Here is a 13,653-nt window from a genome sequence, read left to right on the forward strand (position 1 = left end):
TATGTTAAGAAAAGAATAAATATTCACAGTACTTTTTTTCCCCTCTCAAGTCAACCATGCTGGGATCTCTTAACGGCATATGTCATATAGAATTAATCCAGTCAGTTTCTTTCCTATACCTCTTCTTTTCGCTCTTCATTTCGCCTCTGGAATTGCCAATAGACCAGAGCTCGCTGTGATTTTGGACTGCATTCCAGGAACGTGCTACTATTTTCTACTCCATAGATGATTCTTTCTTCAAAGCTGTGGCCATGGTGATTATCTGGCCGGTGATGAGGAAATGAAATGAGAAAATGTTAGAGAAGTAAACTCAACTTTCCAAAGTATTTATTCAGAAATTCAGGAGATGAATTTGTTGCCAAGTTGGAAGTCTTTTCCAATTTGATTGAAGATAGCAGAAATGACAAGGTTTCAGAATTCAAGTGTCTACTGAATAGACTAATTATTTCGGTATGGGTTATATAAAGCATATACAGAGATTTGTCTACCAGAAAATAGCATTACATTAACAAAATCAGTCATGTGTGCAGTATAACTATACATTTATATGCCATGATAATACTCTCCAAGATATTATTTTCATTGTAAAACTCTATGCCCTAATGGTGCCAGTGAATTTCTGCCACAATTCTCCAGCAGAAAAGTTATTCGATTGGGTTTTTGGAAATAAGAGTCCATTTCTGAGAACTTAATTTTGCCTTTTTGTGTTTGTTTTTCATCTATAAAATTAAATTTACCAGCCAGTAATATTTATCTAGTATTTTACAGAAGGTAGAGTTCAGGAAGTTTATACTCCCCACCAACAACCCTTAAATAATCCACAAGTTTGATCTGAAGATCAATTGGTGTGAAATGTTTGGGATGGTTCAGAAGAAAGATGCACAATTATAATGCAATGTGGTTTCAATTGTCCTTATTTTAAAATGACACATCTTTTATTATTTTCAAGAATTAGGTTAAAGAATACGGCAAGAGTATATAATAAAATGCAGCAATAGAAATTCTGTTTCCTGATTAAGTTTCTATTATTTTACCCTTTATGTAACCTCCTTCAATGTGGTAAATGAAACACAGTTAAGATCAAAAGTACACCACGGGGCGTCTAGGTAAAACTCATTTAGAGAAAAAAAACTCCTTATTTTGTTTAATCCTGTTTCCATTATGACATCCTGTACAATCTGGAACTCATTAAATTAATTTAGAAAATAATAAATATATTTTCACATGCATAGAAGGCTGACAGTGTAGACAGATGAAAAATTTTTGCTTTCTTCTTCAAACTCAGCTAGATTTTTAATTAAAAAAATGTTTCCCCCTTTTTTTGCATCACTTTGACAGTTTTACTCTTGTTATAACTATCTGAGTACTTCTGTCTGTCACAGACAGTATGATTTGCTCTAAGTTTAAAGCTTTCCAAAATCCTGCTTCCATCCAATTCCCGTACACAGCCTATGGCCATCATCTCCTATTCTCACCCTACCTATAGTCAACCTTCTGCCTGCATTTGCTATCTCCAGGGATGTCAATCCCAGTGTTTTTTCCTTTATTATTCTAGGTGTGAAACAAAACTCTTCTAATACTGGGAAGTATCTGTCTCTTTTTATTTAAAAGATCAATACTCTAGAAATAATAAAAAACAGGAAATGAGTGAAATGTAAAGAAACAATATTTAACTGATTCCAAGTCACAGTTTATTTCATGTTGGAAATATGTATATCTGTGTGTCAATATATACATACACTAGTGTTTTTCTTTTCCCTCTGAAATTATTAGTGTATCTTTGATTGAATAGATATGGCACATGTTGCTGTGCTAGTTTGCAAGACATCTGCTTCCTTGGATAGAGATGAATTGAGTGTCTATGTCCAACACGAGCTGGAAGATCTGCGATTCAGGAGCTACCATGAATAATTAGAAGCCTTGTCACAGAGGTCTTTAGAGTTTACATAAAATGCATTTTTTTCTGCTAATGGTTCTGCAGTTTAAACTTCTTTTGATTTAGAAATTATTTTACTTGTAATATTATGCAACCTTAAAAAAGGTGGAACTCTGCAATATGTAACAACATAGATGAAACTTGAAGACATGCTAAGTGAAATAAGCCAGTCACAGAAAAACACATAGTGCACGATTCCACTTAGATGAAGTATTTAAAGTAGTAAATACTCGTAGAAGCAGATAGTAGAATGGTGGTTGCTAGGGGTGGGGGGAAAGGGGAATGGAGAGTTGCTAGTCAATGGGTATAACATTTTAGTTATGCAAGATAAATGAGATCTTGAGATCTGCTATACAACATTATGCCTACAGTGAACAATACTTCAAATTTTATTAAGAGGGTGGATTTCATGTTGTGTTCTGACTCCAATAAAATAAAAACATAAAAAATATTTAATTAAAAAAAGAAATCCTATTACTTTTTGGAAGTAACTTTTCATTCAATATCTACATATTACTGAATCATCAGATATATGACAGCATGATAACACAGAAGAAAATCAGTTGGATCTAGAGACAAACAGTATGGTTATCCACCAGTATCTTCTGTCTTGCCAGCCATGCCTCTCAGGTCTAGTTTTCTTGTAGAAATTTATGATAATACTTGACTTGTCTCTCATCTAATTTGTCCAAGTTACTATAGATATCTATAGAAATCTAAGGTATAAATAAGTTATTGCTCTCAAACATAGAGATCTGTATAAATCCTTCAGTACATTAGTTGATACACAGATAAGAAAAGCAATGTAACTTGTATAAGAAATAATAGAGCTTAATATAAATGAAATTATCTATTAGGTACATTGTCAAAGAAGTCACTGTTTGTATTCTCAATTAAATTAATCATTCTAACTGATCCATAGAGAGCTTTCTGTCACCTCTAGAGTCTTGGGAAATCTGCTTAGTTTTTAGTTTCTCTCCAAGACCTCTGGTGACTGCAAATGTTTCCCAAAGCCCATTAAAGAAAAGAATTCTCTTAGTAGTAAATGTTTCTTGAATTTAAGAAATATTCATGTTACTTATCTATAGTAGAATCTAATAAATTTATACCAAGTTGTTTTTGGTTTAATATAGCAATAGGCCATGGACTTCAAGAAATATCATGACATTCAGATACTTTCCCACCTGAATAAGATAAGAAGCACAACTGGTGAATTTGGTTCATTGTCTTGGTGCCTTAATAACTACTCTTGCCAATACCTTAAGGATTCATTCCCCTCTAAGTTGGCCCTTTCTTTCTCTCCTTTGTCGAAATTGAAAGCAAAATAAAATCTTCTAGTTAGTAAGCAGTGAAGCTAAAAGTCCTGTCATATTAACTATCAGTCTTAGTATGCAGAGGTACTACTCTCTTTCTTTGGTTTGAGAGTCTCCTACTGTATGTTCTGTTAGATTCTGCGACCATTGCCAAAAAATGGAAAAAAACTAAATATCTTCTGAATACACTTGTTTCTCCTAATTCCTCTGCAGTAGAATGTTTCTATCAGCAACTTTTAATTTAGGACCAGAACTTTCATTTAAAGTGGCCTCAGCCAAGCATTCATATATTTGGGTGCTTTGATGTCACACCCTGTAAACATTTTTTTTCTGTTAATTTCTCCACACCTGACACCTTATAAACAGATACTCAATAAATATCTTAGTTAATTTTTAGTTTTAAATTTATTTTTATACAATTCTTACCAGTTACACTCCATTTACAGTTACTACCAAATATTGGCTATATTCCCCATGTTGTACAATATATCCTTCAGCTGATCTTACACCCAATAGACTACTGGAAGGCACTCAGTAAATATCCATTCCCTTTTCTGACCCTTCTATCCCAACCACTTGAGTAAATTTTGTACAACATAGGAAACATTAGGGGTCTAATAACAATATGTTTTTCTCTCTCTTCTTCTCTCCCTCCTTTCTTCCCCCCATGCCCCTTTACCCCCATCTCTGTCTCGTTCTTCCCCTTTCTCTCAAAATTTTTTTTTAACAAACAGGAACAACATTTTGATTCTTGACTTCTAAACTTATTAGATTTTCAATTTTTTTGGATGCCAAATACACTATCATTTTGACTGTTATTAAAGCAAATAGCTCTGCATAGAAATGGTGGGGTAGAATATAGCTGCACTGTAAGTATTTTTCAGAGCATATACTGTTGAACTCATAAATACACAATATAAATCAAAAGCTCACCTGAGAAAACATTGTTGATTAAAGATTTCCTGAAGGACATGAAATCTTGCACATACAGATAAATCTAATCTAAAATCTCTCTCTGGATTATAGTTGAACCAAGAGCAGTTTACATGAAACACATTGTGTTAACCCCATGATATAATTGATTTTATTGAATCCTGTTGAGTGGGGTCCCTCTTATCTATGTTGAGGGAACCCATAAGCAATACTCTATGGATTCGCTCACTGTGTTTATGTCCCAATGTTGCTGACTATGGTGTTCATCTTTGGGAAATTTTTCTAATGTTAGTTTTTAGGAATTATTGAGATTCGCTTGAACAACTGAATTTTTTAATGAACTTTGTGACTCACCACTTGATCATATTTCTCCCCCCACATTGGCTGAAAAAACCCATTCGACAAATTTATGTCTTACCCTTACAACTTAGTAAATATGTTCTTGTCACATGTCTGGTTTTGTTCTCTGTCAGTATATCTGCTTTGCCTGTGTGACATTATTGCTGCCTTTATCCTATCTTTGCTTTTAATCAAACAATTGCAAATTGTCTGAAATATATTAGGTCACTTATCAATTACAGATAACATATACTTTTTATAATCCCCTTAAATATTTTTTGTTATTAAAATATATCTACATACAAATAATAGTACATTGCCTGGATACAGAGGTAGTCATAAATATGCGAGGTGATATTATTGTTATTGCTGTTCTTGTGATAGTTTCAACTGTTTATTCAAAAATTAAAATCCTTTACTGAGAAGCCCTAATAAGACAAATTATGAACTCCTTCCCAGCATCAATTCTGCTCTCTCATCTGTATCAAAAAAAAGTACTGCTTCTATGCTTTCAAAAAATCTCTTTTTACATGTATCTTTAGAGCACATGTAGTCTTATTTGTTACAATTTTTTATTAATCTGATTATCTCCCTCATACTTTGCGTTCCACAATTTGGGCACAAGGTAGTCGTAAACCCTTAGCTGATGTTTGCTAAATGGCAAATCCAGGTAACAATTTACTCTGCATTTAAAAGCTGAAATCTCATGTAACTTTGCCATTTTCAAGACACAGTTATCATAATTACCTAAATGATTAAGAGTTTAATCAATTAAAAATGGCATAGGGTTTATAACCCTCATTATGACAGAATACATTATTGCACTGTAAACATTTCAAGTCTTCTAAATTTGTTAAGTTTTATAATGTTAAAAGAGTTGACTTGAGATATGGTAGAAGATGATGATGACTAATCAAGTGTACTCCAAAATCAAAAATTTCAAATATGGGATAATAAGAGAAAGATATTTGAGAAATTATATGAATGTATTCTCATATCTCCAGGGACACCTATATCTCTAAACGATGTCTATGCCAATAAGTAATTTTTCCAGAAAGAAAGCAATCTCATTGTAATCAATTTAAAACTATTTTCATACTTAGAAAGCAATGATTTTGAATACAAACTTTTGTCATGAATATTACTAGTAGACAAGAAGGGTGAGTTGTTAAATTGGCATAATGAATTCTTATGGGTTGAAGTGAATAGTTAGAGCAAAATAATTGAGAACATTAAAATTATTTTTAAAGCATCACAGTGTGTTTGGATAACACATATTACAATATGTTGCAGCTGTTAATGACAAGAAATAATGTTTTTAAGGAAGCAATCTTCAATTAACCATTTCCTTTTTCAGTGGGATAATTTATGAAAATGAAATGAGGCTAATAAGGCAGAAAGAATGGGAGGAAAGAAAGAAGTTAAATAAATTGCTTCCTTTTGTAACAACAAAAAGTCAAGATACCCATCATTTGGCCAGAAATATCATGTTGCTAAAGGCCTTATTTAGTATTTGATTCTCTTCCAATATAGCAGAAACAGAAGGCATCACATTTCAGCTTTCCATTTATTTCACTCTCCATTTTAACCCCATAAATGTCTCCCAAGATTGAAATGCTAATAATGTAAAAAATCTTAGAAAATTTGATTTCATGTAGAAAAGACAGAGATAGGTGAGGTAGTGAACCATATATGATTTCAACTATTTGATCTCTGCTGTCATTTTTGATATTCTCCCCCTTTAGGTTATTAAAAAGCTGAATTTCATAAATAATGAAACAAGTTGGGAGAGGGAAAATAGTTGCAAATTATTTTAAGTATTTAGCAAATTCAATTAGTTGCCAAACTACATAAAGAGAAATCTAATTCCACTTGTTTTCATCACACTGTAATTTTAATAACTTACACTGTAAATTTTTTCCCAATATTATTCAATGTAAAAGGTCAAGCAAAGGAGGAAAGGAAATGTTGTCCACCAACTCATGGTGACACAGAAAGCTGGAGATATGCACTTCTTATTATAAACAACATTACTTAGATTTTTCTTACTGGATTCTAGATTATTTTCTCCAGAAATACAACAGGTACTTTATCAATAGAAGAGACTCCAATTTGACTTCAAGTGGATGAATAATAAATATCTCCTAAAGCAGCAGTAGCTGAAAAGGCATTTCATGGATGAATCAATAACTCTTGGGAAGCTATAAAATATTTAAAAATAAAAAAAGAAGACAAAAGTTTCATTCATCCTTAACATTCATCCTTGACATTCATGTGTATTTTGGGCCTGACTGAATACTAAGATGGTTAACAACTGATTTAATAATCTCATACTGTAGTGCACTTAACACAAATTTACAGCTATGTAACAGAGGTACTAGTTGTTTATTCATCAAAATAATGCTTAGTATAATATTTCTCCAGTGTTTTGTGTGATGCTTATACCAGCTAGTTTCTCAGTAAATGTTTGTTGCATGTGAGTTTGCATGCATACATGTGCTTAGAAATGTGTGCATATGTATTAAAGTCCATATGCTCAATATATCTATTTCTCAAGTGCAAAAAAGACTCAATTAATGAAACCTTAGAGAAAATTTAAACTTATAATTTATCAAATTGCTAAAATAAGTTTAAATTTTAAGCTATTTTGTTTTATGCCCTAAATTAAGATCTGTCTCTGGTGCTGGGAAATAATTATTAACCAGAATACAACACTTCGAATTTTACAATTCAAGGAGTTTCCAGCTTTCCTTGAATTCACAGATACCTGTGGATTTGTGTTTAAATGCTCTTGTCAGTGTATAGATAGGTAGATGGATAAACAGAGAGATATGACTAGGATATTTTAATTTTATTGTTCATAGGTAATTATTGTAGAGAGAATCGCTAGTATCTTATTTTTAAGGTATATATTGATTTAAAATACAAAAATTAAATTGACATGTTTTGAAGTTAACTATGAAGCCATTTTAATAACGTGCTTAATAATCTTGGGATATCAGAGGCTTCAATGCTTCTTAGTATAGGGAGGGCTGAAACTCAATTATTTTAAAAAGCAACACCAATATGAAGATATCTACTGTACTGTATAGTCTATATTAAATGTCTGATATGTTTTATTTTCATGACTTTATAGCAAATTCTTTACCAAGAAAACACATATAATTTACATGGCAGAGTAGAATTACCATGGGAATTTACACCTTTAAAAATAAGGAAACATGAACTTTAATGTTCAATTTACATTTTCCCAAGAGATATGATAGATGATGGAAAAGACCCATTTGCTGAAGTAGAAACCTTCCATAAACAATAATAAAAATACCATCTTGTATTTTATTTAATATGTTTTCCTTATAAGTTTTGGAATTAAAAAAATACAGCATGTTTAAGAACTTTTCATTTACAATAGTTAAATTATAGGTGTATTAACAGTTGGGTGATCTCTGATGACATATTCAAAAGCTTTAATAAGGAACAATGATAGCACAAAATATTTTAAACCTTTTATTCTTCTTATTCAGGATGTGTGTGCAGGTCTCGCATACATTTACTATGAATAAATGGATTATTGGCCTAATGTAATGTCAGAAGACTACTGTGGTGATGATTGATTTTCTCCAGTGAAAACAGTTTCAAAAAAGGTTTACAAAAGTTATTGAAGACACTACTATAATAATTTCATTCTAGGATGCATGCTTCTTTATATTTTAACATCTCTGATATCAGAATGTCTTACAGTTGTTCTCCGAGTTGAAGTTGCTTTCTTCCAGAAATAATTTGTTCTTACTTCTTCCAGACACGTGAGACCCTACTAAGTTGATAGCTCCTTAAATTAAAGTTTTGTCTGAAGCTTTTGGTCCACCCCGTTGGTGTGAATTCAGAAATTAAACCTTCATAAGGACCACCTTTGTGGTTCAAGGAGTAAAACAGGCAAATTTCTTTGCTATCTTCTTTCGGTTGGGAATTTATTTCTCCTTTGTGCCAATACTGAAACATATTGCGTTCTGGCTTGATGCTGGGACCATATATTAGGTTGTCCATTTGGGGCAGTTTTTCTATATAAGCAGTACATAAAATAATGGTGCATCTTACATTCAGTGACGTCTTAGACTTCATACAATTTGGTAATTTATTAAAGTTAGGGATTTTTTTTTTAGGACTGACATCAGCTCATCTATCAAATCTTGAGGCTTCTCTTGGGGCCAAATGCTCAGACTCATAGTTGGATTTTCTACATGTATAAAAGAAGCTAAAGCACAGACCAGATTAGCATTGCTCCAAAATACTAAATTTACAGCTCTGCACACCATAAAGATGACACTGCCAGAGATATTTTATGAAATTTTGGAACAATTTTGGAATGATTTCATTTAAATTATGCTAACCAAGACATAAATTGAGATGAACTAGTTGTGGAGATAATGAAGAAGGTTGAATTCTGCCAACATTTTACTGTGGGTTGTTGGAAAGGAAATGCATGTATGTAGAACAGCCAAGAGAACTATTACAAAGTGAAATTCAATGATGGCATTAATGTAGAAGTTAGGACGTAAAATATTTCACAGATGCAAAAATCTAAGATATTAATTTTCAAAAATTGTTACTTCTGGTATAGCTTTTTCCTTTCTGGACATGTAGATCATAGTACAGCTTGTTTAGTAAAGAAGGAAGAATGAGAGGTAGTTTAAAGGTAAATTGACTCAACCACTTACGCTCTTGAATGCAAAGTCAGAGAAGCTCCAATTCTGTGCACAACAGTTATTTTAAGAAAGGGAAGATACTGGCGGTTTCTCATTAGCATTGTGCATGAGTGAATGGGAAGACAAGAAGATCTGCTAGCAGATATATTTAGGGTTTTATACTGAAATTTCCCAAGGCAAAAGGCTACTAGTGACGGGGGAGAGTGTGCTGGACCAAGGGGAAGTGGAGCTGGATTCTTCTGTTTCACCCAGTCCAGCTCACCATTAGTGCTGCCTTTACAAGAGAGCGAACAGAGCACTGAGTAAGTGTTAAAGGTTTCATCGAGAGTGAAATGTCTTCCACCTTAATTCTGATTTATTTTATACAGTCCCTCTATTAAAACCTCAAGGGATGTAAAATATAGAGTTTTACAGAATATGTTTACCATTACAGCTGGAACTGATGGTCCTGAAGTGTATAATTGGCTTCAGGTTGCTTAGCAGTTTCTGTGAAAACATCTCATATCTTTATATGTTTCCATATGAGCACATATATTTTATTCAATGTGAGATGGGACATTAGCAAGGCAACATACATGATTTAACAGGGCTGAGCTCTGGATTACTGCCCATTTTACTTTCAAAGATTGACATCACCTATTCCAAGATAATTCACTGATTCCTAATGGTAAGACTCAGTCTGACCATATGGGAATGCCTGACTTAGTTTCCAAACATTTGAAATTTACTGTAATCTATGGTGTGTATTTTTTTTTTTTTTTTTTGCGGTACGCGGGCCTCTCACTGTTGTGGCCTTTCCCGTTGCGGACCACAGGCTCTGGACGCACAGGCTCAGCAGCCATGGCCCACGGGCCCAGCCACTCCGCGGCATGTGGGATCTTCCTGGACCGGGGCACGAACCCGCGTCCCCTGCATCGGCAGGCGGACTCTCAACCACTGCGCCACCAGGGAAGCCCTATGGTGTGTATTTTTTATGTCTGGTCAATTAGCAAGACAAGCAGACAAGGAATAAAGAGGCCTTAAAAAAAGGAATGTTTTTACTACTGCAGGGCTTCTTGAACTATTTTACCATTTCCTCCCATATTTGGGGTTGTTTTTATACACATACACAGACTCAGTAACATTGAAACACAGCAATTATTTTTCCTCTCTACAGTATGTATTCCAATTGAAGAATCAGGAGAAAAAATTTATTCACATTCATTTTACTTTCTACAGCTAAGCAATTCTATCCCAAAGTTTATAGGGTTGCACCACTTTAATTTCATCAAAACATAACTTTAAAATCTGAAGCACTCTCCAAAGCCCATTCATTCAACTGTTAATAATATTTATTTATCCACAGCCTCACTTAAAAAAAAAATGACTTCAGTCAACTTTTCCTTGTAGATATGTACACTCACAATTGCAGCATATATATCACTTTGAAAAAACACTAATTGGGTCTATGAAGGGACTGAATTGCTAAAAAAATGGATGTATTAATAAGATATATATATATATATATATATATATATATATATATATATATTTCCCTAGCGATCTTCAAAACATAGCATGGTGTCCTACATAAAGTGGTTTGCAACTATAATTTATTAGTTAATTGGTTTATGATATTTCTTAAAGATTCTACTTCTGAATACAATGGTATTAATAACAATGTATGACAAACCATTTTCACAATAAATAACGGATGCTATTTAGATCAAATTTCCATTGAGAAACAAAAGTATGTAAGTATTATGCTATAGCTTGAAATATTTAGATCATTCATTCAACAAATATTTATTAAATATCTACAATATTCACAATATTGCATCTGTTACAGACCTAGAGATTAAAAAGTGAGCAAAATAGCAAGGTCCATATTGACATGGAGATTAAATCTGATTGGAAATGAGCTCTACTTACATCATCTTGTTTCTTTTACTTCTAGTTAGTATCATTAGCCTCTCTATATCTAAGCAAATATACTCTTTAATAAAAGGAATTAATATTTCATAATGCTGTATTGTTGAAAAGCTGCTGATCATAATTCAATATTTCTACATGAAATAAATGGAAAACTAGTGAATATTTTGTTGTCCAATTGAAATATGCCATCCGAAAAATTAAATGAGGATGTGTCAACAATGCACTAAATCCGTATAAAGACAAAAACTTATATGCTCCAATCTAGTGGTTTTTTTTAATAATGAGAGCGATAACAGACAGGAAAGCAAATAACAGATAAGGAAATTGTGCAAGCAAAATGAATTCAAAATATAGGTCCAATTTGTGGCTACCTGTCTCCTGGTATTGGCATCCCCCAAACAACCGTGCGGACATTCATGAATCACATACCAGTACATATAGGATACACACAGGGACTTTCAGAAAGTCAACTACGTTTTGGAATGTTGCTGGGTGCTATTCGTGCAGTGTGTTTTCTTTCTTAACATTCATGAACCATGAATGTTCTACACACAGAATTAGTAAATCAAATCCAAGTAAATGATAAAAAATAGTATACCTGTTTTTAAGATTAATGTAAAACGCACCAAACAAATTAAAGGATAATTACGTTCAATTACATGTAAAATGTTTACATTTGATATTTTAGCCATTTTTAACTGAGCTGTTCGTTAGCAGTGATGTCATTGCTGAGTTTTCCCAGCAGGGGGAAGCATAGCCTAATTATTGTTTTCGTAAAGGGTTGAAGTGGGGGTGGAGGGGATGAGCTTTACTACAATTTGACTGCGTTTTAAATGAAGACTGGCTGATATTGCATCATTAAATAAGCAACTTGACATTAAATAGGCCTTGACATCTTTTAGGAAGCATAAAATGAACTCGGTCCAAAATCCCCAGTTCAAGGCACTATCCTAGTAAACCAGAGTGAAGACATCCAAACTATCTTCTACTTGAGTAGGATACCCAGGAATAATATACTGGGTCTGTATTATGAGCATACTAATGAGTAATTTGCATGGCCTATTTTAAGACTACACTTTCTTCTTTGATATATTTAAATGAATATATTTGCTGCCTACTACTCTCCGGTTGCTACCACATACAAAAGCATGCACTTAAACTTGACTCCTTTTGGTTAACATGAGAAAATTGAGCGTTAAGTCTCATAAGGGTCTAACATCCTGAATTTATCATACCTAAATAATAATAAAACATAATTCAGTGCTTTGTGTTCACTGGAATTTTCTTTCTACAAGATTTTCTTTCTCTTCAGTTGCACTTCTCTAAGTATTCTGGCAGAGGTGTATAACTTGCATGCATGTGTGCGTATATGCATTATTGCTTATGGTTTTACCCTGGTGTTAGCAAGTTGAAAGATTAAAAATGCTATAACTTACCATGGTGTTGTAAGTCTGAACAGTGAGTCAGTGGATCTCCATTTCTTATATCTTGTCGTCTTGTGCGTCTAAAACAATTATATTTTAAAAATATTACTGTATCTCTATTCCCTCTTGGGAATTTGTCATAAGAACTGAGAAGAGTCAAAAGACCCTGGAAGTTTATCAGAAGAGATGCATCTACATCTGCCTAAAAGATTTTTTAAAAGCAGCTCATTATACCTATAACAGCAGTCTGCAAGATGATCAAAATGGAAAATAGTATATAAATGTACTAACAATACACAAAAAGTCTTTCAAAGTATTGATAATAGAAAATTCATGGTTTCTTTTTGCTACTGAATGTCAGTCAGTAAGAATCTAACATCTAGAATATCTAAAATTCTTAATATCTTAAATTCTGAGGAAAAAGCACAAAATATAGAAGAGCAACCCATTTATTCAATGAATAGAATTAAACTTTTCCTAATCTCTAATGAGGGAGTAAGCTTGAAAATTAAAACTCACATGAATGTTCTCCTTCTCTTAATACTTAACACATAATTCCTTAAATAGACTTTTGTTAAATTATAGTATTAAGACTATGAATTCTATTTGTAAGTTAGTCTTTAATTTTTCTTTTTGGTTACTATACCAACTTTTTTTTATAAAACATTTCTTTTATGATTACATAGTTTTGATTGCAAACCAATTTACCTGCGAAGTGAATAAAAGGACAAAAACAACAACAAATACCGTGGAGCAAGGCTCCTCCTTTTATCAGAGGAAGGTGAGAGAGAAGACGAACTTACCTCTAAAAGAAAAGCTAAATTTGCTATAGAACTCGAAATTAATTTCTCCTGCATTCTACTGCTCAGATCATGTTACTTACAGTGCATTCTGGGAGTCCTCTCTCTACACTTGGCTACTGGTTGACTGGGAGGAAGGAGGTTGGCTCCAGCCGTTGTGGTGCCAACTAGATGTGTAGTTGGAGTAGAAGGCTAAAACTGGAGATTGGCTCTGTGTGACTGACTCGAAAAGACTGGGGACACTTGCCCATCTGTTTTCTGCATCTATTTTAATGGGTATTGTCTTGCTGC

The 13,653-nt window shown here is 33.1% G+C and overlaps 1 protein-coding gene across 4 annotated transcripts in view; it reads right to left on the reverse strand.

The window, feature by feature from the left end:
- The window catches only part of SEMA3A (semaphorin 3A), a 507,688-nt gene that overhangs the window by 5,002 nt on the left and 489,033 nt on the right, over positions 1 to 13,653 (reverse strand). For all 4 annotated transcript variants that reach the window (XM_081244273.1, XM_081244271.1, XM_081244270.1 and 1 more), the window contains 2 exons: positions 12,575 to 12,642; positions 120 to 262 (listed from right to left, as the gene is read on the reverse strand). In XM_081244273.1, coding sequence (XP_081100399.1) covers positions 120 to 262; positions 12,575 to 12,642 — 211 coding nt within the window. The remainder of the gene's footprint in view (positions 1 to 119; positions 263 to 12,574; positions 12,643 to 13,653) is intronic.

Source organism: Mesoplodon bidens (assembly GCF_964165515.1).
Source record: "Mesoplodon bidens genome assembly, chromosome: 9".
Classification (NCBI taxonomy): domain Eukaryota; kingdom Metazoa; phylum Chordata; class Mammalia; order Artiodactyla; family Ziphiidae; genus Mesoplodon; species Mesoplodon bidens.